The sequence below is a fragment of the Eptatretus burgeri genome, chromosome 14, assembly GCF_056783735.1.
Source record: "Eptatretus burgeri isolate ZD-2024b chromosome 14, Ebu_testis_v1, whole genome shotgun sequence".
NCBI lineage: Eukaryota > Metazoa > Chordata > Myxini > Myxiniformes > Myxinidae > Eptatretus > Eptatretus burgeri.
In genome coordinates, this window is record NC_140974.1 from 63892376 (window position 1) to 63918796 (window position 26421).

Genomic DNA, 26421 nt, shown 5'->3' on the forward strand with positions numbered 1-26421 from the left:
AACTGTCAGGGATTAATGAGGCTGCTCTGAAGTTTTGCCTGTGCAAATTTAGTTTGATTCCATAAAGTTTTGAATAGTATATATATATATATATATATATATATATATATATATATATATATATATATATATATATATATATATATATATATATATATATATATATATATATATATATATTTTTTTTTTGTCCATCTTTGCATTTTCTTTGTAGGTGGGGAGGGGGGGAGCTGCAACTGGAATTATCTGAGCTATATATGCACATCAGTAGGATTCATGTTTTTGCTTGTCATATACGTAACCCGGGTTATTTTTATTAACAGGAGTAATCAAGGCAGCGCTCTGTTGCCTATACATCACCCAAATAAAGGATTATTCTGGTGATGTATGGACAACAGAGCGCTGCCTCAATCACTCCTGAAAATAACATGCCAGAAGAACCTTTTGCACACTTAAAACGAGATCTCCCGTCATGTGGGTACTATGCTATGGTGCATATAAATATATAAAAGATGCTTCGTTTATGTACCCAGCCTTGACAGGAGGACAGAACTAAAGTATGGAAGCTGCAGAAAACTGTGTATTGACACCAAAATGTGCGAATTGAAGAAGCTCAAAAGCAGATCAACACAAACAATTGCGACCCTCGAGTTGGCGGATATGTTTGACTTTTGGCTGCTCAACGATAAAAATTAAGTTTCATGGAACCAAAATAGTTCAGTTGGAATTGTAAAAAGTGGTGAAACCTCCCACTCATGTTCTCCCCTATCTCCCCCCCCCCACTCCCTTGATATTTACCCTCTCCGAATGAGGGGTACTGCGTTTGAGTCCATCTTTTTTGTCGGTCTACACAGAACTTTCGTGTTTTGCTCTGCAACTGCTTGTCGGATTGAGATCATTTTCACCATAGGAGCAACTACTGATGTACAATGTTTTTATGGTTATTATGACGTCGTAGGTCAAGTGGTGTGGCAGCCATGTTGAAAAAACGTCAAATATTTGGACCTCTGTATCTCTGAAACCGCACCAAGGAAAAAATTGAAACTTGGCACACAGCAAGTACTCCTCATGTCATGGGTGCCTTCATTATGACATCATTATTACAAATGTATAACGCCACATCTGATCAGTATGAACATTTTTGAGGTTCATCTCGGGATAAAATAGTCCACAATAATTGATGTCATCAGTCATGTGATTCGGCAGCCATATTGTTTAAAAAGGAAAATAAAATAAAATAAAATGCCTATTCATGAGGAACAAAAGGTTCACACATATGATGTCATAGGTCACATGGTTTGGCAGCCATATCAGATTGAAAAAAATAGATTAAATGTCTTCTCTGGAACCGCTTAATCAATCGACGTGAAACTTCCCATTTATGATCTCGTCGTGATGGGAATACGTGTTTTAAATTTCAACTTGATCGGATGCATGGCCTGGCAGCAGAATTATGTTATTTTTTGATATGGGTTGTTTTTTTTTTGTTTTTATTTTTTCTTTTTTTTTTCTTTTTATCTATATTAATATTTCGACATGCCCCTTTCTTTGTTCCACCATCAGATTTTTGTTACTGCATGAAATGAAACAAGATTTGGCACATATACTAATGATATTATTGTCTTCCTTAAGAGGCCCCTCAAAATTCGTTTTGATGCATTTTTACAAACTCCAACGGATTCCATTCAAATTCGGTACGATTATGGCTTTTGGTCCAACTTAGGTTATTGGCTATAAATTTTTCCATAACACTTCCGATATTCGAAAAAAATCGATATCCCTTATGGGATTTTCCATTCAAATCCACTCAAGTTTAAGGCCTACGGGGGACGCAAATTTCCACTTTGCCCCGGGCGCTGTTTACCTCCGCTACGCCAAGCTGTTAGGGTTTGGGTTTGGGTTAGGGTTAGGGTTAGCTACCCTAACGGCTAACCCTAACGGCTAACAGCTATTCAAGAAATTTGCAATAAAGCCCGGGCAACGCCAGGCTTTATTGCTAGCCCGAGCAACGCCGGGCATTACTACTAGTTTTAAATAAGGCTCACTTGGCTGTGCCTGGATGTGTTTGAGGGTAGAGGTGAAGCAGCTGAAATGTGAATCTTTGCTTTTGAATTCATTTTGACTTCATCTTTGCTTTTTCCTTGTTTCGGTTCCTTCTGATTACTCTAATGCAGGACTGTACCTATTTGGTCTTCCATTTGATTTGATTTGAATTTAATTTATTTTAATCCCATTCTGAATTCAATTGAATAATAAATAGTAATAAAAATGTCCTGGGTCAAGGTCTGGTGTCCGATCAAAGTGGAACGTCTTGGTACCCGATCATCACTGCCAGTAGTAATAAAGTGGCAGTTCTAATTATGTCTCTTATTAATTTCGTAACACCAGTACACAAAATACACCACACAAAAGCAGTCCTGGTGAGGGTCTGCAATCTCTGATTGCTCTTTTTTGTTTCTTTCTAATTTGTGTAACATGTACATGAAATTAACTTCTGCAATTGCTCTTTAAAAAAAAAAATCCCTGTTTTTCAGCGCTCTCCTGTTTTGTGTGTGTGTGTGTGTGTGTGTGTGTATATGTGTATATGTGTATATGTGTATATATATTAGCAGGGATACCCGTGCTCCGCACAGGAATCCCTTGGATGACGGCGGATCTGAAGGAGTATATGTCACAGTTAATTGTAGAGGTTGCCACCATTATTATTTTTTTTTTCATCATCACTATAATATTATATTTTCCCCGCCATGTTTTAGATGCAGAAGACTCGAGTTCAAAAATGTTAAGATTTATTGCCGCATCAGATAAAAAAACCATAATGCCTCAACAATGTGAGGCTGGTTTCATGTCATCGTTTGCGACTTAATTAATTCTCATTCTCTAGCAAATTCCGTTGGTCCCATGTCAATCGGCTGAACTTGAAAAATTAACGTTATGCAATCAGGTGATGACGTCATAATTCAGAAACCCGGAAGTTGGAAGTCATTGTCTTCAACTGACTAGCATTATTTTTTTTCATTCTATTGCAAATGGTGTTGGCCCCATGTCAATTGGCTAAACTTGAAAAATTAACGTTACGAAATCAGGTGATGACGTCATAATTCGGAAACCGGAAGTCGGAAGTTCAATTCTTTTACATCGGGACACTCCCGGGTACATGTTCTGTCAGCATGTTAAGTTTGGTGAGGATCGGTCCAGTACTTTTCGCGTGCATAGGTCACAGAGAAAGCACACACAGACAGACAGACACACTTTCAACTATATATATATATATATATATATATATATATATATATATATATATATATATATATACTAGTAAACGTGCCCGTCTTCGACGGGCGTTACTGGCAACATATGGTAAAAGACAGATAGCATGAATGTATTTTAAACAATATATTATATCATTTTTATCCATTGATTATCATTCAGGTTTTCCCTTCGACTGTCCCGCAGTAGCTCCACTTCGATGACATTACCACATAGTTTAGTGGCTACACAACATGTACCATTCGTGAGTTCCAGAGGATCCATAGAGCGCATTAAAATTACAGGGCACCCTACTTTAAAGTGATCCAAAAGGCCGGATCAGTTTCGTCTACATATTCATATCTTGTAGATTTTAGCTGGCCGGATCAGTTTCGTCTCCGTATTCATATGTTGTAGAATTTAGCTGATTCTGAAACTGTTAACAGTGTGTCGATCAGATGGTTCTGTGATTTTCTACGGTAAACAGAAGTACGACTTAAGCCTGTATGCCACTATGCGGAGACCCGAGGACCTAATATTTCACAACAAACTAAAAACTCACAAAATTTGAAGATATTTTAAATAAACAATTTATTATAATATCAATTAAATATCATTTTTATCCATCGATAATATGAATTGTTCTGTACAGCTATAGTTGTGCTCCTGGGATCTGCGCATCCATCCACAATCTATGTTCTAATGAAGTGCAGTGGGAATAATAAAAAGTCAGATGAACATGAACTGTTCAACTACCATAATGATCAAAACGAATTTTGAGGGGCCTCTTAAGGAAGACAATAATATCATTACTATATATGTCAAAGCTTGTTTCATTTCATGCAGTAACAAAAATCTGATGGTAGAACTAAAAAAAGGGGCGTGCCGAAATATTAATATAAATTTCATTTCATGCAGTAACAAAAATCTGATGGTGGAACAAAAAAGGGGCGTGCCAAAATATTAATATAGATAATCATCAAAATGAATTTTGAGGAGCCTCTTAAGGAAGACAATAATATCATTACTATATAATATGTCAAAGCTTGTTTAATTTCATGCCAAAATATTAATATAGATAATCATCAAAATGAATTTTGAGGAGCCTCTTAAGGAAGACAATAATATCATTACTATATAATATGTTAAAGCTTGTTTAATTTCATGCAGTAACAAAAATCTGATGGTGGAACAAAAAAAGAGGCGTGCCAAAATATTAATATAGATAATCATCAAAACGAATTTTGAGGGGCCTCTTAAGGAAGACAATAATATCATTACTATATATGTCAAAGCTTGTTTCATTTCATGCAGTAACGAAAATCTGATGGTGGAACAAAAAAGCGGCGTGCCAAAATATTAATATAATTTCATATGCAGTAACAAAAATCTGATGGTGGAACAAAAAAAGGGGCGTGCCAAAATATTAATATAGATAATCATCAAAACGAATTTTGAGGGGCCTCTTAAGGAAGACAATAATATCATTACTATATATGTCAAAGCTTGTTTCATTTCATGCAGTCACAAAAATCTGATGGTGGAACAAAAAAAGGGGCGTGCCGAAATATATATATATATATATATATATATATATATATATATATATATATATATATATATATATATATATATTTATTTCCAAACTGAATTACTCGCATGTCTGGTGATTCTCTCCCTCTGCACCCCTTCCCTTTCCATCCAACTTTCCCCAGTGAGAGCAAACCTCTGGAAATGTCTTTGTACGAGGAACCACTTGGGGAAGTAACAAGTGAAAGCTTCTGGGAGGTAACCAGCTGAAAACATGATACATCTGCATGTGACATCCTGTATCATTGGATTTGAGATGACTTACTTGGTCAGCTAACCGTTGCATTATTTTTTTTTTAATGCACCCAAATCCAATGCGAGCTAGAACGGCACCCGGTAGAGTGCATTCCTTCGCCGCTAGGCTGAACAGTTTACGTTTTGTATCCCACTGTTGGGCTGGATCTGGATCCAAACCTGAACCAAAATATAATTGGCTTGTTACTTAACCATCTCATCCACCAAGTTTTGTCTGAATCTGGCCATAACCTTTTGATATATCCTCTTCACAGACAAACAAGCAAGAGAGATGTCAAACATTGCACAATACTTGTGAAATACAAAAAACAAATTTGACCTTAAAAATAATTGCTTGAATTAAATGACCAAATATGAAAATCCTCTTCAAATGCCAAATTGAGCAAATGAAAATTGTCAATTTTAGAAATTCGGCCGATGAACTTTGGACCGATGCTGACAAATATTGGCTCGTTGAATCTGGTGACCTGCAATTCAAGTCAATCGGATGAAAATTGTGGATTTTAGAAATTTCGCCGATGTTAATCTTTTGACCTCAAAATCAATAGGCTTCTTATTTATGACCACTTCTACCATTTGGAGTTTTGTGAAGATCTGTTTTAAATTGTGACCTGTAAGTGATAGACATGCATTACAAACAGAATAATACACACAACCAACCAATCTACTTGAAAAAATCTTCGTTTTTCACAGATAACAAACAGACAGACACACAAGGGTGAAAACATAACCTCTGTCCACCTTCAGTGGTGGAGGTAACAAGACTGAGCATTTAACAATGCAGAGCCTCGGTGATGTATATAGATTGCAGTGGATCTGTGTTCTGACTCGCACTCTCGCTGATAGAGTGACTACAATCTAATCTTTGGGAACGGCGAGGCTAACTATGTGCAGAACAAACAGGTCCACCTTAGTCAATTCAGTTGCCTACAAAAGGGAAATGCACAACATGATCCCTGTCCATATTCTATCCTGAAGACTGCTTTTAGCAGCAGGCCTAGTATTGCCCCAACAGCTATGCCTGCATGAAATGTCTACGAGCTCAGACTGAAACGTAACTGCTTCACATCGCTCTCATCTTCGACCCGAATGTCCTCCTCTTGGCCCAACCTTATCGACCTCTGTTCTCCAGGTGGGTAATTACAAGCACACTGTACGCCGTGTGGATGATGGCCATCGCTTGTGCAGTGACATGATCAATTGCCTGCACGAACGTGGCCGTTTAGAGAAGGCCTATGCTCAGCAGCTACAAGAATGGGCCAAGAAGTGGAAACCTAACATTGAAAAAGGTGTCTGTTCGTTTTCTATTATTATTATTATTATTATTATTATTATGATTGCTATTGTTGCACTACTTTGTTTTTAATTTACACCTGGATATGCTTTTGTGCTGCATTTGTCATCATTAGTTTTGTTCTCTTCTTCATTCTGCATAATGACTGAACATCGCAGTTTTATCTCTGTTGATGAGACTAAATTAGAGGCCTGAGGAAGACATGCAAACGGTCTCTCAGGTAACATGTTCACGTTTGGAAAAGAGAGTTCCTTGCACCACAATTTGCTGTTCATAAATTTTCTAGAGCAGACTATTTCGCAAGCATCTGACAAACTGGGCTGCCTCCATCTTGGCTAGGCACTAATGTACTACGGATGAAAAGGTATCATTTTGGCACTTCCTTTTCTGAGGTAACAGTTTGTGTTGTATCATTTTCTATATCCAAACCAAATTTTGCTTCTAATTCCTCTCCTCTCCTCCATATCACCACACTGTGTCCATTCCCAGGCCCACAGTATGGTACCATAGCAAAAGCATGGATCGCCTTGTTGTCCGAGGCAGAGTCGAGAGCCGACCTTCACGCGGAGGTACGCTCTCTCCTCCTCCGGAGTGACGAGGAGCGGGTCCGTGCCTGGCAGAGAGACTCCTTCCATCGTGCCATCATGGGCACCTTCAAAGAGAGTCGGGATGTAGAGGAGGCCTTTCGGAAGGCCCAAAAACCCTGGGCCAAACGCCTAAAAGAGGTGTGCTATAGAATTTGTGTGCCTCACTGGTTATACTGCAAGATTAGAATGTTGTTTGCCTTGCTGGTAAACAGTTTGGTTGTAGAGCTGAGTTGGTGGTAAGAGTCAGATTGGTTCCACCGGTTGCAGTATTACGAGGTTGTCAGTTGTGGAGAAGTGGTACAGTGATTGCATTCCCACTTTTCCGCAGGTGGAGACTTCCAAAAAGGCTTATCACACGACGTGTAAAGAAGAGAGGCTTGCTGAAAACCGGGAGGGTACGGCGAGGGCAGATTCGGCAATGGCTGCAGACCAACTCAAAAAGTTTACGGACAAGCTGGATAAATGCAGACAGGACACGCTCAAGGTATTTTCCATTCATTTTTCAACTTGTTTCTCAATTCTGAAGGTGTTCTGAGTGGGCAGCAAAAGGGTACGAGGTTGTAACCATTCCTGTCATCCATAATTTACTTTCTATGAAATGGGAAACCCTCTTCTTCCTCTTCCTCCTCCTCCTGCTTGTCTTTTGTATGCAGTGCATGGCTGTGGGTAGCATCATTTACTGCGGAAAAAGGAGGGGAGGCAGCTGTGCTGCAAATGTAGTGTCTCCTTCCCCCCACCCCGTAGCTGGAACAGGTTTTTTTTTTTCACGAAGGACACCATGGGATCTTTAATGTCCACCAACTAATGCTAGCAGAACATGGGGAACTGTCTTTCCTATTGACCTGATGTACCTCAAGCCCAGGGGCTGACAGAATGGCCGAGAGGTACGCACACTTGCCTTTTAGCAGTCGAGCCTGGGTTTGAATCCAGACCCAGCTTTAAACTGTCATCCCGGTGTTTCACAGGCAGGGTGATTCATCAATGCATGTGCCACCTCGGATGTACGTTAAACAGGCGTCCCGTCTGCCAGCATTTCATAGTCTCCTTTGCGAAGAGTCGGCGAGCTATCGCCGGCAACATGGCCAAATGACAAATTCCTATCCTAAGCATCAGAAGTCATTTCATCAGTGGTACAGCCATGCCCTCAGCCAATGATGCGACCCTGAAACCTTGTGCTGTATACGAAAAAGAACAACAACAACCTAAAGGCGATTCTTTTTTTGTTAAATCAACAAATCTTTAAGGAAATGGCTGGTGTGCTGCATCTCCAGTTGCATGAACATCTGGTTTGGTTGCTTTCTTAACATAGATTTCATTCTTTTCAATCCTGTCAGGGCATAAACTACTCTGAACTAAGGCATCACCCTTCCCTTTAGAAATATTCACCATTACACTCTTCAACCAATCATCTGGGACAGATGTCTCCCTTATAATTGCATTTTTCAATTTGGTAATTAAATTCACTCCAATATCACCAGATGCCTTCAGCATCTCTGTGACGATGCCAGTGCTGCTCGCCACTTTACCATTCTTCATTTCATCGATGGCTTTCTTCACCCATTCATTCTTTATCTCTGGTGGTCGGCCCTGCACTAGCTCGACTGCCTCCAGAATATCCCTGTTCCAAGAGAACTCCTCATTTCGCAGGTGCTCATAGCAACTCCTCCATGCATTTCTAATCTCCCCATGGTCAACCGGTACATTTCCCATATATCCTTCACATATTGTTCTCCTACAGGATCCTTATGTTGACTGATCATTTGCTTTGCTATCCTAAATATCTCCCCTCTACTATCTGCATTATTTATCACATCTAAAAGTGAATCCTGTACTAATTTTTTAGCCTTGTAAACTTCCCTTCTCACCCTAAGTTTAGCCACGAAGTATTCCTCCTTATCTCCTCCCTTTTTCCAAATCCTAAACAGTTTTCTTTGTTCTTGAATCGCCATATCCACCTCATTATTCCACCACCATATAGCCTCATGTCTAGCTGGGCCCTTCGACCAGCCACATGTCTTTTCAGTAGCACGCAGCAGCCCATCTTTTAAAGAGTTCCAACAACTCTCTACATCCTCTCCTACCATAGATTCATTTCCAGAAGTTCTCTATAGAAATGTTCCTTTACATTCTGATCTCTTGGTTTCCATACTCTTCTCCTTGGGACGTAAGGTTTCCTCTTTTCCCTGCTCCAACTTAACTTTCCATCACACATTAGCAGCCAATGTTGTAAGGTACATTCTTCTCCACCAATTGTTTCCACATCCTTAACCAACTTCCTTTCTAATCTATCTAGAAAGTAGTCTATGTGGTTCTTTATACCTCCTGACTCATAAGTGATCAGCCTGCTCGGCCTCTTCTTTAACATTGTGTTGCAGATGACCATATCGAAAGCATCCCCAAACTCAAGTATTCTTACACCTTCAGTGTTTCTAACTCCAAAATCCGACCCACTATGCACACCCTCGTATTCTTCTGCCAATGCTGCAACATGTCCATTTAAATCCCCTCCGATCACAACTTCTCTCTCGCTAATCCCTGAAACAACATGCACACGTGTGTCCCAAAACTCATCCTCCTCCTTACTTAATCTTATCTGTAGGGTGTATGTTGAGACAACTGTTAATATACGCTTATCAAACCACAGCTTCAGGACTATAACTCTTGCATTTACCCTCCTAACCTGCAACACCTTCTCCACCCACTTCTCAGCCACCATAATCCCAACACCACCAGTTCCAGAGTCACAACCTATCCAAAATAATTTATACCTATCATTTGTTCCTGTGACAATTCTTGCAGCACCTCCCCTCCACCTTGTTTCTTGCACACAGCATACATCCACTCTTCCATGGCTCAAAGTTTCCGCTACCTCAGCACCTCTACCACTCATAGTACCAACATTCAGACTGGCAACTCTAACACCTATCTTATGCTGAGTGGGTGCTTTATGCACGACAAGGTTTGCTCCCATTCATAATTTGTGCAGCCATATATTTCAAAGTAAAAGAAAGTGAGGGAACCTAAGTATAAAAGCCACCCTCCATGGTATATTCCACAGCAACCCCAGACATCAGTGCGCTTACATGTCCTTATGCCGTAACACCAGCAGTCCAGTGGTCTCATGGGTGACCCAGCCCTTTTTGTGGCTGGATGCCCTTCCTGATGCCACCACAGTATTGGCTGTGGGCCTAGCCTTTGTTTAAAGAGTCATACCCTACAAGGCAGCAGGGGGATTTGCAATTGGTTTCCTTCTCCCAGGTAGACTGTCTACTCAGCCTAAAGAGCTCCACCTTCTCTAGTTGGTTGGTGAGTGCAAAAGCTTGTTCTCATACCAGAGGACCATGCACACGACATGTCTAGGGTACCAACTTACTCTGAGATCCCCCAGACCTTTTGCCAGTGCCCTCAAGAGCACTGTTACCATGGTGTACCACGAGGAGATAGTCTGGAAGTCTTGGCGAGGGTGGAGGCTGTCAATTAATTTTATTAGGCTTTAACAGGAGCACAAACATGGATAAAGCTGATTATTATATCATAGGTGCCATTATTGGCTGGACATAGACACATTTGTTCCATTATTTACACACACACACACACACACACACACACACACACACACACACACACACACACACACACACACACACACACACACACACACACACACACATACTTGATTATCATTGCTTTGTTTTATTTGTTTAGGCTCGTGAACGCTATGAACGAGCCCTTCAAGACCTCAATACTCTCACACCAAAGTACATGGAGGATATGGAGGCTGTGTTCGACACGTGCCAGGCAGTAGAACTCAAACGTCTTTCTTTCTTTCGTGAGGTTCTCCTGTCTGTTCGTCACCACCTTGATCTTTCCGTGAACCCCAGGTATCTCATCAAATCGGAACCAATCCACTCGCACCCTCGTCACACCTCCACACAAAACAAGCTGCTAGCTCAGACTAACATACCATCAAATATGTCTTGCAACCAGAATATTTATATATTTGTATTTGCTTTAAAATCAGTCAAATGTTTTTGTTTTTTTTAATCATTTATTCATCTACATTAATATTTCGGCATGCCCCTTTTTTGTTCTACCATCAGATTTTTGTTACTGCATGAAATGAAACAAGCTTTGACATATTATATAGTAATGATATTATTGTCTTCCTTAAGAGGCCCCTCAAAATTCGTTTTGATGATTATCTATATTAATATTTCGGCATGCCCCTTTTTTTGTTCCACCATCAGATTTTTGTTACTGCATGAAATGAAACAAGCTTTGACATATATATATATATATATATATATATATATATATATATATATATATATATATATATATATATATATATATATATATATATATATATATATATATATATATAATATATAGTAATGATATTATTGTCTTCCTTAAGAGGCCCCTCAAAATTTGTTTTGATGATTATCTATATTAATATTTTGGCACGCCCCTTTTTTTGTTCCACCATCAGATTTTTGTTACTGCATGATATGAAATTATATTAATATTTCGGCACGCCCCTTTTTTGTTCCACCATCAGATTTTTGTTTCTGCATGAAATGAAACAAGCTTTGACACATATAGTAATGATATTATTGTCTTCCTTAAGAGGCCCCTCAAAATTCGTTTTGATGATTATCTATATTAATATTTTGGCACGCCTCTTTTTTTTGTTCCACCATCAGATTTTTTGTTGCTGCATGAAATGAAATTTATATCAATATTTCGGCACACCCCTTTTTTTGTTCCACCATCAGATTTTTGTTACTGCATGAAATTAAACAAGCTTTGACATATTATATAGTAATGATATTATTGTCTTCCTTAAGAGGCTCCTCAAAATATCGTTTTGATGATTATCTATATTAATATTTCGGCACGCCCCTTTTTTGTTCCACCATCAGATTTTTGTTACTGCATGAAATTAAACAAGCTTTGACATATTATATAGTAATGATATTATTGTCTTCCTTAAGAGGCTCCTCAAAATATCGTTTTGATGATTATCTATATTAATATTTCGGCACACCCCTTTTTTTGTTCCACCATCAGATTTTTGTTACTGCATGAAATTAAACAAGCTTTGACATATATAGTAATGATATTATTGTCTTCCTTAAGAGGCCCCTCAAAATTCGTTTTGATGATTATCTATATTAATATTTTGGCACGCCCCTTTTTTGTTCCACCATCAGATTTTTGTTACTGCATGATATGAAATTATATTAATATTTCGGCACGCCCCTTTTTTGTTCCACCATCAGATTTTTGTTTCTGCATGAAATGAAACAAGCTTTGACATATATAGTAATGATATTATTGTCTTCCTTAAGAGGCCCCTCAAAATTCGTTTTGATGATTATCTATATTAATATTTTGGCACGCCTCTTTTTTTTTTGTTCCACCATCAGATTTTTGTTGCTGCATGAAATGAAATTTATATCAATATTTCGGCACGCCCCTTTTTTTGTTCCACCATCAGATTTTTGTTACTGCATGACTTTAAACAAGCTTTGACATATTATATAGTAATGATATTATTGTCTTCCTTAAGAGGCTCCTCAAAATATTGTTTTCATGATTATCTATATTAATATTTCGGCACGCCCCTTTTTTGTTCCACAATCAGATTTTTTTGTTACTGCATGAAATGAAATTTATATTAATATTTCGGAACGCCCCTTTTTTTGTTCCATCAGATTTTTGTCACTGCATGAAATGAAACAAGCTTTGACATATATATAGTAATGATATTATTGTCTTCCTTAAGAGGCTCCTCAAAATTCATTTTGAAGATTATCTATATTAATATTTTAGCACGCCCCTTTTTTGTTCCACCATCAGATTTTTGTTACTGCATGAAATGAAACAAGCTTTGACATATATAGTAATGATATTATTGTCTTCCTTAAGAGGCCCCTCAAAATTCGTTTTGATCATTATGGTAGTTGAACAGTTCATGTTCATCTGACTTTTTATTATTCCCACTGCACTTCATTAGAACATAGATTGTGGATGGATGTGCAGATCCCAGGAGCACAACTATAGCTGTACAGAACAATTCATATTATCGATGGATAAAAATGATATTTAATTGATATTATAATAAATTGTTTATTTAAAATATCTTCAAATTTTGTGAGTTTTTAGTTTGTTGTGAAATATTAGGTCCTCGGGTCTCCGCATAGTGCCGTACAGGCTTAAGTCGTACTTCTGTTTACCGTAGAAAATCACAGAACCATCAGATCGACATGCTGTTAACAGTTTCAGAATCAGCTAAATTCTACAACATATCAATACGGAGACGAAACTGATCCGGCCAGCTAAAATCTACAAGATATGAATATGTAGACGAAACTGATCCGGCCAGCTAAAATCTACAATATATGAATATGTAGACGAAACTGATCCGGCCTTTTGGATCACTTTAAAATAGGGTGCCCTGTAATTTTAATACGCTCTATGGATCCTCCGGAACTCACGAATGGTACACGTTGTGTAGTCACTAAACTACGTGGTAATGTCATCAAAGTGGAGCTACTGCAGGACAGTTAAAGGGGAAAACCTGAATGATAATTTAATCAATGAATAAAAATGATATAATATATTGTTTAAAATACATTCATGCTATCTGTCTTTTACCACATGTTGCCAGTGACGCCCGTCGAAGACGGGCACCTTTACTAGTTCATTGATATACGAGCAGATCACTGTTCTAGTTGACTGTTGTCTGGGAATTCATTCCCAAGAGTTTTTTTTTTTTGCGGAGTTTGCCAGGAATGTCCTTTGACAGCATAATAGCAGGAATCTGTGGAAATTCTGCGTAACGTAGGATGTGACCAAGTCCACAAACCTCCACCCCCCCAAAAAAAACCCCAAGTCTGCAAGCTTCCTTTTCTAACTCTGTTCCTTCTCTGCCCCCCCCCCAATCCAACTCTGTCCTCCACTCCCCTTTCTTCAAGTGCTCATTCCAGGTCCACAGCTTCTCCCTCCCCCAAGTCTGCATAATAGTTGAACTTTTAATACTGTGAAGGTTTCTCGGTGAGGTAAATCGATGAAAGGGTGATGCATTGGATGGAATTGACTGAGTAGTTTGTGGTTATATTATGTTTTACTTCCGGTCGGTGCACGAACCAGCAACTCTGAGCCTATACACCGCCTGTGTGTGTCCAACCTCGGCAAAAAATGCACATAACTTGAAATTGTGTAATAATGGATATCGATATTTGTGGACCTCCGCATGCACTGTCTGGACACAAGAGCTCGAAGATAAGCTATCCTTCAGCCTTATACTTGCGGTTACGATGTTTACTCCATTCAGAAACAATCAAGCAACTTGTATTTATATATAGATAGGTAGATGTTGAAGATATATATATATATATATATATATATATATATATATATATATATATATATATATATATATATATATATATATATATATATATATATATATATATATATATATATATATATATATATATCATTTCTTTATTTATTTGTTTATTTTGGGGGGCTGATGCCATGGCAAAAGCAGCTTGGGCTGTGAAGTATTTGATCAATTTGTGATTTTTAACGGTGGTGTGCTTGTGGTGTGCACACACTCATCTGCATGTGCACGCATGCAAGTGTCAAAATATTTTGTTTTCATCTGCAAATCGATCGGTCTGCTTTTGCAGTTTTATACCCGTCAATTCCTTTCTGCAGCTTCTGCAACATTTTTCTTGAACTGCACAATGCTATCTCGATGTCGGACACTCAAGAGGACTTGAAATTGTTCCGCAATATTCGCGGGCCTGGAATGCCCATGAATTGGCCAACATTTGAGGTGAGATCTTCCTCCCACTCCTTTTTTTGTGGGGGGGGGGTGGAGGTGGTGGTTGTAGTTGGAAATGGGCATTGGAAGCAGGCAGGGGAGCTACCCTGTGGCCTGCACCTGAAAGGGCCCATAATGATTGTGCCTGGTTGTTTTTTGTTTTTTTGAAGGGGGCCCAGATGAAAAGGGCCCTACATATAGTGTTGCCCTGGGACCTATTCTGGCTCTCGATCTCCCTGGAAACCGGCTCAGACCCAGATAAACGCTGTAGCCAGTGTGTAATCTAAAGGCCTGCACATTGTGTGCGAAAATCACTTTGTTCTTGACTTGTCGTAGCACTTGATGCAGACCGTTCTTGATTCATTTTTATTCGTCTCTTTGTGCAGGAATTCACACCAGATACCAGTAGAACAATCTCCCGAAAGGAGAAAACCCGGAAGCTTACCGATGGAGTAACCCTTACCAACATCACAATTTCACACGAAGCTCAACGACCAACTCCAGAAAGGTACCTTTCCAGGATAATCGGATCGCCCTCAAGGAAGCGAGTCTCTTTCAGATCTGCTATTCCTCGTTTACTCCATGGATTTCACTGACGACTTTTTTTAGGAGTAATATTTTCTTGTATGTCATCTTCGCTTGTGGTAAGGACCCCTATGCAGATATTTTACCATTCGAGTTAAGTTTCTTCGTAAACTGAAATAACTGCTGTTTATTTTTCTTTCATTTTTAATGTTGAGCAAGGATGATCACAAATCTTTCTTTTTCTACATTGGTCTGATCTTAGACATTCAGTTCAGATTCAGACTCGATAACAAGCATGAGGTCAAGACTGTCTGTCTCTTTGGGCACATTTCAAGCATCTGATACAGGCTGGCACCCTGTCTTGGTCGCCAAACCTTGCTTATGGCATCCAACACTAACTCCCTTCATGACTTCCTGACTTCCTCCATCCTCGTAGTCAGCTCGGAGCTCTTAACGGGATCCTCTAATGTCGTCTCCCTGTCAAGTGTTTGGAATGCAATGTCTTTGACCCAGTCCTGTTCCTCATCTTCATCAAAAATCTTTTTAATTCTTTGAAAAATCCTATTTATCTCTTGACTGATGACTCCACCCTCTGCTGTGACATCTTTCTTCATTCAGATCGGCAGCCAGCAACCTCTCCTCTTTCTGTTGACCTTGATAAAATCCGAAACTGGTAAAACACTTGGGGTATGTCTTTCAATCCTGATGAATCACCCACTGTCTGTCTGAAGGGACCCTCTGGAGAACCCTCCCATACATTTCCTTAGACTTCTTGAAGTTCAATCCCTTAAACATTCGCGCCTCACCATCAACCACATTCTCTCTTGGTCAAAACATGCATCTAAGTTGGCCTCCAAAGCCAACTGCTGATTGCGCATCCTCCATCATTTAAAGTCCTTCCTTGGCACAACTGAACTCTTCTCCACCGACAAGACCTTCGTTCACAGCTTGAGTACTGCTCTGCCTCTCACCTTGCTCAGCTTGACACCATGGAAATTTGGGCCTTCAAGATCATTGGAACCTCCCGCTATGAAGTTGAGCCTCTCAGCCGATCACTTTGCCATTGCAGACAGGTCAGTAGCCTCTTGTCTTCTACCGCCTCTGTTCAGGTCTTGCACTCCCTGCCCTTTCAGTGCTCTGTCTCACACCCCCTAGGTTTCAGCAGGGTGCACATGGTTCGCGATTAACCTCGTTCTGGTCAAACTCTCCCAAAATTCAGGTTCATTGCTCACATCCACTCATTCATTCCTCTTTTCTCTTGCCTGTAGAACCAACTACTACAATCTGCTTTAGGGTTTTATGATGGTAGTTCACTTTATCGGGTCATCCCCATCCATACTTGTCATCATTTCTACCCCGATTAACTCTCCCAAAGGCCACTCCTCCCTTTCCATGTTATTTTGTATCTTCTCCCCTCTACAACTTGCACATGCAAGCATGGAAACGGCTGTAAAACGACGACGATGATGATGATCCCCTCTCCTGCCAACCACCTTGTTTTTGTTCCATCAGTTTGTTTGTTTTTTCTTTCCCAGTTTACCTTTCCTTCCCTTTCCTTCTCTTTCAGCCCTGCCTGGCATGCCATCTTCTTGCTGTGTGTGAGCTTTTATCCACCTTGTTCACCCCCTTTGTCCTCTCCTTGCGCTCTTTCTCCCCTCACTCATTCTTCCTCCAAGTAACCCTAATTATTGGATCCCTCTACCCTGCTGTTGGTGTGTTTTTTCCCTTTTATCACTGTTTTCTAGCTGTTGTGTTCTGTGTTCTGACTCTCATGAGCCTTTACTTTGTAACCCCCCACCCCCAAAGTTTGATTACGGCCAAATTTATGCTCCTTGTCATGCATCCCTTTCAGGATTTTCCTTAACTTGTTTATTTATGAACCACGATCTTGGTACAGATAAGATTATTATTCTTTAATGGCCACAATAATTCCCACATTCTTGTGGGCTTGGCTAGGGAAAGCTTGGTCCAAGCCTTTCATGAAGCGGCTGGCCAGGCCTGATGTTCGACTTGGATTAGGGCAGTAATTTTGAATTTGTTCAGGATGCCGACAATAGCTCACCTACTCTTCGTGAGGTGAGTTTGAATACCTCAAGGCCATCCTTCATTCCCGAGTACACACGGGATAGTGAAATGTATTTTATCCTGTTTCTGTTGTGAAGATTTGAAATTCTTCATTTTGGACCGTTTGGAATTTGTTTGCCAATTTAAACAACCCTTTATCCTTCCAAAGGTTAATTGCTTTCATAAACGAATCTCACCCACCTTCCCACAGCATTCCAGCTCCACAGCCGTCTCCACCTCCCGGACCAGCTGATTGGTCAGATGACGAGCCGCCAAACCCCTTTGGATCAAACGGTCATGTTGAAGGCAACCCTTTTGGGGAGGAGGATGGGGATGGAGAGGAAGAGACACTGGAGAGCAAATCTGGGGTTCGGGTTCGAGCGCTGTATGACTATGAAGGTCAGGAAGAAGATGAACTTACCTTCTCATCAGGTGAGTGACGTAAACTCTTTTCCATCCTTTACCACGTTCTCTTTCCTATTCCTCACTTTGATAGGCAGAGAGGACTTTGTTTATTTTTATTTTTCTGGCCCATCCTTCTCTAACAAATTTGGAGCTGCACCACTCGTATAAACAGGATAGCTCGCTGGTTGAACGCATATCCGGACTAGAACGGCACCCGGTAGAGTACATGCCTCCGCTAGGCTGAACATTTTACGTTTAGTGTCCCACTGATAGACCGGATCTTCATCCGGACTGAAACCAAAATTGAATCTGCTTGTTCTTGTCACCGACCCAAATCATTCACCAAGTTTCGTCACACACAATCCATCCACAATTTTTTGAAACGTCATGAAATAGGGCCAAAAACAATATCTCTCAATGGTGAAGATTTACTTTCAAAAAAAGAAAAGAAAAAGCTCTCGTATCTGGATCTGAATCTTCACCAAAATCAAATCAATTATTCCTCGTCACACACCCAGTTCACCAAGTTTCATCCGAATCCGTCCCTAACGTTTTGAGATATCGTGCTCGGACAAACAGACAGACGGGTGGAAACTTCACCCCATCCACCTTCAGTGGCGGAGGCAGCAATTGGGATCCCCCAATTACAAACGCACCTTGCACTTTGTGGATGTAGTGTTGCATCGGAGTGTGATTTCTACCCGACGTGTTGAAATTAGCTCTCTCGTGCCCACTCACCTGTGGGCGTCGAATATCCTTTCCACTGATGGACCATTCATATTATGGTCTTGATTTCCCCCACCCCCTTTGTTTTGTTTTTTTCCTCACTTGCACATTACTGTGATTGGCCAGTTTGTGAGAAGTGCTCACCCTACCATAGTTAAGAGTTTGCTCTTCATCTGACCTTGTATCATCCTCTTTTATTCCTTCATCCAGGAGAAGAGTTCATCAAGTTGGAAGATGAAGATGAGCAAGGGTGGTGCAAAGGTCGTTTAAATTCTGGTACTGTTGGCCTGTACCCAGCTAACTATGTGGAAGACATCTGAAGAGTTTCTCCTCTACCTTCAGATGATGATGATGTTTTTACCCAACCAACTACCTTCAGCCAGATTTGTTCCCATTTCTCCTTTATTTCATGCTTCACCTCCTCTCCCTTCCCCCACCCCCCCCCCACCAACTCAACACCTCTCCAACCCTTTAAAACCATGAAAGTTGTAATATATTATATTTTCAAAAATTTGTATCTTAGCATGCAGGTTGTCACTTCGTTAAAGCCTGCGTTAACGCGGACGGTGATCGATTCCGACCTGGGTAACTGCAAAGATGTATTTTCTGCAAAATAGTTTTGTTGCGTCATATTTTTGTTTTGTTTTGTTTTTTACGTTCGTCGTTTGCTGACATCTTCATTTTGTGAGGTTTCCTTTCTGAACGATGGTGGTTTTCTTTTCGTCCGTTAAGTTTCCGGTTGGTGGTGCCTTCACTGGACCCTCTCTCTATCGGAACCACCAAGAAAGACCTGCCTTTTGGGCGCTTATCGGGCTCGGGGAAACAAAAACAAATAAAGCTTTATTTCACTATCGTCACTCCTCCAAAGAGGTTTGCTTGTGGCTCTTCAGAAGATTCTATTTGGCGACGGGACATGCGAGGATGAACTTTTTGAGAGGTGTTGTGAGTTTGCAATGCTGGTTCCTCCTCTATATGCCTTGTTATTATGCGGCCTCTCCAGTGGTTGCTTGCTTGAACGCAAGATACTACATTAAGGTTATCATTGTACAGTACATTGCTGTTTTATTATTATTATTATTAGTATTATTAATATTATATTTTGCATTGCAATTGGGCAACAGTAATGGCAGTGTGCATTACAACCATCTTGTTTCATTATTAAATAAAACACCGCAGTACAGGAACTGTACGTTATATCTACAAGGTGTACGTGAAAGTGGTGTAAATAAAACCTCACCAACAGGGACGAATGATTGCCTTATCCTTCCACTCTTTACAAGTGCCCTGTAATAGTATCAATAGGTGATTTGTACTCTGCTCAGTAGAGATTATTATTATTATAGCATGCAAATTACACCACGGTTTCTGGTGATATTCGCTGAGACACCAAATGCTATTACAAACCCGCGAGCCTTTGGTTCGTCTTACTTTACGAGACCGTGATGATTATCCTGTAACGCTGCGAGACATCATACCTGCACCGAGTGACGCGCGTATAAATTAACTGATGCACATCTTGATGTTATCGGGACTCTTGCGTTCCTTTTATTAAGGAATTGTGATGGCAAACTATATTTGATTACCGGATAACGTCGCGGGGCTGGTTCCAGGTGGGGTTTCCGCTCCAGGAACTCCAGGTAAATTTTTGGGTGGAAATGCTGATTCAAACTCAATTCCAGTTTCTGAAACGTACTCACTGCTTTGTCACTGCCGTGCGAATTACATTGTGTATTGTTTATATAAATAAATATATATATATATATTATCATGTAGGAATATACATTAAGACCCCGTTTGTGGAACTTGGCACTTTTGGGTGCCGGTTTGATGTTAATTCGGCCTCCTGTCACATGTTTCTTCAGGACTCGTTTAATGGATGGCATCCTCCTCTTCCTCACCCATTTTGGATTTGTGATCTGTATGAATTTTTTTTTGCAGCTTCAACCTTATCTCCTTCTCCCCAAACAATCATACAATAAACTCGATTTTTAAAATCGACGTCTCGTGTTCTGTTTTATTGTTCACGATTCATACATTAACATTGGCTCGGTCCGCTAATCTCCAAATATTGAGGCGGTGAGCAATTCTCGCAATTCGTGTCCCAAATGTTAACTTCTTTTTTTTTTGGTTTTGGTCAGAGCAACGTGGCAACTCCTGGCCAATGAGCGCGCACCATGAGCGTATCCTGCTGGAAGGTGACCAATTAGAGCGCTTTACTGTCGAGTCTGTTGCCGCCCTCAAAGGAGCTGCTGCACGCTGATTGGCTGAAAGTTTCACTTCGCTTTGAACTTTACGCTCTTTCACTGAACGATCACTCCGGATTGTATAACCCGGTAAGATAATTTATTCTTCGGTATTGATAAAGGAACTCTTGTGTTCCAGTCGAGGGATTGTTTTGTCTCATTCGTCTCTATGGCTTATGTCCGGTTTTTAAATTTAGTTTTCCTCGATTTATAATAATTGTTCATGACAAGCTGGAATAATAAATAAAACTATGGATTGATGAAATTTACTTTACTTGGATAATTAATCAACACGAAATTATCTTCAGGATGCATTCTTTTTTTTGTTGTTGTTGCATTCCAAGCCCACGTCGTGGATTTAAATCAAAATCCTACCCCTTCTCCCCACCCACCCCCTTCCCTGCTTTTTTTGTCTTGTTTTCATTGCTTTCCAGCAATGGTGACTTGTAAATGGACCATTTCCATGGCACCGATCATGACGTGGTTCATCCTTTACATCCTGCTGTCGTTCCCGGGCACAACTACGGCTAGGGCGGCCGAAGGGGGGCAGAGGAAGGGAAATGCACAAGCAGATGAAGCGGGGAGGGGGACCAAACCCCACGAGCACAGTCATGGGGTAGATGGAGAGGAGTTCGGATTCGATCACGATGCGTTCCTTGGACCGGAGGAGGCCAAGAGGTTCGATGAACTAACGACTGAAGAGAGCAAGATTCGTTTAGGGTGAGGTGGTCGGACAAGGGGACGGGATGGGTGAAATAAAGGAGAGGGATAATTAGTCGCTTAAATAATTAATTTATTTTAAACACAAATCCCGATACAGTATAATTTAATAATTAATCAATTATATGGTACGTGATTGGTAATGACTGATGCATAAATAGGGGGATTTCAAAATGACGTAAAAATATTTATAAGGCTGTTCGTGCATGCGCAGTTTGCGCGTTTTCAGTGACTCGGTTGTGGTTGCCGGGCACTTTTAACCTGCCGTTGCTAACGTGAGTTGTGTCAGTGAGTGTCCTTTTTTTTTTTTTTTTTAACATGATTTTATACCATTTAAACTAAATTTCGAGATGGTTAACCATAATTGTGTTCCTCGATGTAAATCGGACTCGTGGAAATATAAGATATACGAGAAATATCCGTGGATGACGGGTGTCGAGTTCATTCTACCATTTATGATTCCGTCAGCAATCGAGCCAAAGATCAAGAAGTGGAATTTATTTGTAACGGTTCCCACCCCCACCCCCCCCCTCCTCCCATGATTAATTTATAAATCTGTTTGAATTTACCATGGTACACTCAAACCCCAGATCTGACCTCCCCGTCACTATTAAGAAGCACCCAAACGGGATACGGTGTCTCCTTCAGGGAAGTCTGCCTGGAACATCCGGCTCTCACGTAAATAATATAGCTGGCACAAGATCTGTGTGTTTCATGTTGCGAAGATGTCCTTTGTCGAAGAGTCGGTAGCCATTACTTTGGTAATAAGGCACAGTTGAACATTCTGTGGCTGATTATGTCATTTTCAAAATCCCGTATTTTGTGAAGAATGAATGAAGCTGTGACTATAAGAATACCTTTTCTGCAGTTTATAAACCTTTTGTGTTTTGTTTTTGTTTTTTTTTATATTCCTATCGTAGTCGCATTGTGGACAAGATAGACGGCGACGGTGATGGACAGGTGACCAAGGCCGAGTTGTCAACTTGGATCTCCCATACGCGCCGCAGACACACCACAAACGAGGCAAGAAAGCGCTTCAAGGATTACGATCAGAAAGGGAAAGGGGGAATCACGTGGTCAGACTACGTGCAATCTACGCAAGCGCTGGATGGTGAGCGAGCACCGGTTACCTCGGCTGAGAAAAGGATTCTCAAATGAGGATCTCATTTTTTGGATAATGCCAGGCATGCACACACCGGCTCTGCGTAATGTTAATGATTGTGTAGTTGAATGTGGCATCCTCTGTGAGTGTTCCATTCATATGGTGGATGGTGTTGTGGTTGCTCCTCATAGCCTAAGATGGCCGTTCATACATGGCGCACAAACTTGTTTGTAGTGGAGGAGATCCTCCCACACTTGAATAACAAGCAGCGGACCCAGGTGTCGAGAGGTACCCCAATACCCGACCACTTCATCCCAACAGTCCAAGCAGGAATTTGTAATTTGTTCAGAGGGTTGGAGATAACTCACCTACCTCTTCATAAGTGGCACTATGGAGTCCTTAATGTCCACCAACTAATGTTGGCAGACGGGACGTCCAGTTCAATATCGTTCCAAAGGATGGCGAACGATGGTGAAACACCAAGCTGAGAGTTTTAGGCCAGTCAGGAATTGAACCCTACCTTGACAACTCCCAAATCTAAGTACCCCTTCATGTCACACAAATTGGCTTCATATGAAGTAAAGTGATAAGATATGTTCAAATGAATTATAAACCCACTGAACTCTTCAAAGCAGCACTTTAAAGTTTGGAGTGGAAATTGTACCTTTAAAGATTGATGGAGACAAAACAGGATGATTATTATTATTATTATTCCCTTTCCTCCAGTAAACTCCCCAGATTCCACACCGAGTCCCACCTCGGTGATTGGGCGACGGTTAGCCAGGGAGGGACGGAGATTCAAAGCTGCAGACAGCGATGGAGATGGAATCATCACAGCTGCTGAATTTACAGCTTTTATCTATCCTGACGACTTTTTTCACATGGCGGAGATTACATTGGAGGTAATGTGATGTTGGAAAGGGGGGGGGGGGAGTTGATGAGGAGCAATTAAAGCTCTCTGGACACAATTATCAAGCAATACTGAAAGGGAAGGAGGACATCTCCATGTATTCATGGAGTAAATGAGTGGGAAAGGGAAGACATGGGAATACGAACAGTCTAAAGATCTAAAAATTCCGCAACTAGTATGCAGATCTTCCCCCATGTATTTCAAGCCTCCCCTGCTAAGTGTGTGTGTGTGTGTGTGTGTGTGTGTGTGTGTGTGTGTGTGTGTGTGTGTGTGTGTGTGTGTGTGTGTGTGTGTGTGTGTGTGTGTGTGTGTGTTACAGGAAACTATAGAAGACTTGGATAAAAACAAGGATGGATTTGTGGAAGAAGAAGAATACATAAGTAAAAAAAACCAAAAAACTTTTTGCTTGCTTGCAGTTAATGAAGGATTTAAAATCGCCTCACCTGGTATTACGAGAGCAGTTTTGAGAGGTTAGTTTTTGAAGTTACAGGTGCAGGGTTTTAAGCCGGCGAGTACAACGAGGGGAGGGGAAGGATTCCCAAATAGGCAAAGGATACGCCGGGTGGTTTTCTGTTGCCTTCCCAGCAGTCGGTCAGGAATTTGGAATTTATTCAGGATGCTGCCGATAACTCGCCTACTCTTTGCGAGACACCGAGGAATCATTAACGTCGACCAATAATTAGGGCTGACAGACTGTTCCTCAGTCTTAACGTCATTCCGAGGGACGGCACACCTCGATTCCTCACCTGAGATGCGGAACACCAGGATGGGAGGGTTTATTTATTTATTTTTCTTTACAGGAGCAAGGCTCATGAAAGAACAAGGCAATCTGACAGTAGGACAGGCATCAAGGTTAAAAAAACAGGATATGAATAAAGTGAAGAAACTATGAAATCAGAAAAGTAAAATGTTGAGTAAGGAAAGATTAATGGGGGTAATAAAGATCATGGGGTGGAATTAGGAATCTCAAGACATGGCACTGCATTGAGTGAAGTTCTGGAGGGAAGAGGGAGAGAACAACCCCTAGAAGGTGGTTCTATAGATGGGAGAACTGAGGAATAAGAGTGGAGGTGTATGGTAAGCCTGGATTTTTGAAGTTTAACCAAGAGGGGAATTCCTGGAAGAATGCACGCATATTGGAGCAGAAAGGGTGGGTCGGAGGACGTGGAGAGAGAAATGTTTGAATAGCTGCCTGTACTGTTATTTGTTCCTATGCAGCCTGTGGCTAGTTGGTTGTATCATTTTCTAGTGGGTGCAGCTGTGCTGCTGATGCAGTGCCCCTGTTCCCAGCAGGCTGGTACTCGTTTTGCCAACCTCGAAAAGAAGGCGAGCAGAGTCAACCCTACCTGGTGTTCATTCAACAGCCCGATGGGTGCTTGAGCTTAAGAACTCAAGACCCTAAGATCTTAAGCCATGCACCTTAACCATTAAGCTAACACCCAAGCCTGCCTGCATTGTGAGAGCAGTAGACCTTGTCCTTCAGCCTCATGATGGAAGATTCCAATTTTGAGAGGTTCAGATTCCACAGAACCCAGGAGAGACAGATGATGTGAAGCTGGAGTGCCAGCCCATAGTGGAGAGCAGCACTCCACTGAGCAATGGGAAAAGGCCTTATATATTGAGTAGCTCTTGGATTGACAAAGACACCCACTCTGTGGTGGGCATCCTCATCAATCTGAGAGCTACTAGAGCTATTCAAGGATCATTTCTATCGTCTCCGAGCAGAGTACAACTTATTAGGGGCTTCTTAATTGGCATGAACCAGTGCTTATAAAATTGGTCCACCCCAGGAGAAATTGTTGGTTTGGCCACAATTCCAGAATGAGCCATGCATGGCAAGCACCAGCCCTTTTGGCCTCGATAATTGCCAATCCAATAAAACATCCTCACCATTTGAGTTATCATCCACTCATTTATATGATACAAACAGGCACACTTGTAGTTTTAAAGGATTAAAAAGTACCCAGATGATGTGCAATTACTGAAGTGACTATCTGTTGACGAATGGTAACCCGGCTGATTCAGGTGATCTCCGTGGCTCTTCCGGACTGGATCTCGCTGCCGAGAAACGTGAACGAGAGATATTCAGAGAAGATCGAGACGTGGACCGAGACGGAAAGCTGAGCCTGGAGGAGCTTCGCCAATGGGTACTGCCACCTCCCAACTACGACTTTGCTTTGGCCGAGACGAACCATCTAATTCGAGAGACCGACCAAGATAAGGTGAGCATTCCCCCTCCCCCCAGCAATTTAGTGAACTCTGCTGCTTGCCGTGACACAAGTCTTGCATAAACATCATCTCCGTGTCTTCCCAGGATGGAAAGTTAACCAAGCCGGAGATACTGCAAAGTTGGAATGTGTTTGTGGGCAGCCAGGCAACAAACTACGGACATGACCTGACAGCAAAACATGATGAACTTTGACCCTATCCATTATCCTTTCATCCCAATTGATACCCCTGTAAAATTTTAAGGTTTCTTCATTTCAATGAACAATTTTCCATCCTACCTCTCCTTTCTAATATCCATTGACCCGAATGGGTTTGTCTCAATTCAATCCGCCACCCCATCCTGTTTTCTCTTCGTGATGCTTGGTAACCAATCTGCTTGGGGGTTTTAAACCAGGTAACATGCAACGTTAAAGGTAACCACATGCACTCCAAGTTTCCACACATCCAAACCCACTAAACCTCAAATGAATGGGTCACTCCATATCCTTTTGAAATTAAAATATTGTCCTTCCTTTTGCCATGTTTCAGGTGTGTGTGCTTCTTGAAAGAGAAAAATTTTAAGAAATTTCATTTCAAATTGGAAGTATTCATGGCAAAATGCTTTCAAGGATCTTTCACATTTAAACAAACGTGATGTCGGGCAAGATGATGCAGAGGTAGCATGCTTACCTTTGAACCGTCT

The 26421-nt window shown here is 40.9% G+C and overlaps 2 protein-coding genes across 4 annotated transcripts in view; both read left to right on the top strand.

Annotated features, from left to right (window-relative positions):
- Nucleotides 1-20533, top strand: part of LOC147013413 (protein kinase C and casein kinase substrate in neurons protein 1-like) — a 36377-nt gene extending 15844 nt beyond the window's left edge. For all 3 annotated transcript variants that reach the window (XM_085855218.1, XM_085855216.1, XM_085855219.1), the window contains 9 exons: nt 4965-5037; nt 6227-6383; nt 6878-7113; nt 7304-7459; nt 10681-10856; nt 14707-14827; nt 15202-15323; nt 17616-17836; nt 18746-20533. In XM_085855218.1, coding sequence (XP_085711344.1) covers nt 4984-5037; nt 6227-6383; nt 6878-7113; nt 7304-7459; nt 10681-10856; nt 14707-14827; nt 15202-15323; nt 17616-17836; nt 18746-18855 — 1353 coding nt within the window. In that variant the 5' untranslated portion in view covers nt 4965-4983 and the 3' untranslated portion in view covers nt 18856-20533. The remainder of the gene's footprint in view (nt 1-4964; nt 5038-6226; nt 6384-6877; nt 7114-7303; nt 7460-10680; nt 10857-14706; nt 14828-15201; nt 15324-17615; nt 17837-18745) is intronic.
- Nucleotides 20534-20669: 136 nt separating this feature from the next.
- On the top strand, nt 20670-26255 carry LOC147013414 (reticulocalbin-1-like). Its single transcript, XM_085855220.1, has 7 exons — nt 20670-20868; nt 21213-21498; nt 22419-22609; nt 23327-23502; nt 23830-23890; nt 25536-25732; nt 25825-26255. The coding sequence occupies exons 2-7, from the start codon at nt 21215-21217 to the stop codon at nt 25930-25932; spliced, it is 1017 nt and encodes a 338-aa protein (XP_085711346.1). The 5' UTR covers nt 20670-20868; nt 21213-21214; the 3' UTR covers nt 25933-26255.
- Nucleotides 26256-26421: the final 166 nt, after the last annotated feature.

What these genes read in the sequence shown, in the direction of transcription:
- LOC147013414 (XM_085855220.1), top strand. Translation starts at nt 21,215, where the DNA reads ATGGTGACTTGTAAATGGACCATTTCCATGGCACCGATCATGACGTGG. An exon ending in GAGAGCAAGATTCGTTTAGG is followed by an intron (nt 21,499 to 22,418) that starts GTGAGGTGGTCG and finishes TTCCTATCGTAG; the next exon opens with TCGCATTGTGGACAAGATAG. An exon ending in GGAAGAAGAAGAATACATAA is followed by an intron (nt 23,891 to 25,535) that starts GTAAAAAAAACC and finishes CGGCTGATTCAG; the next exon opens with GTGATCTCCGTGGCTCTTCC.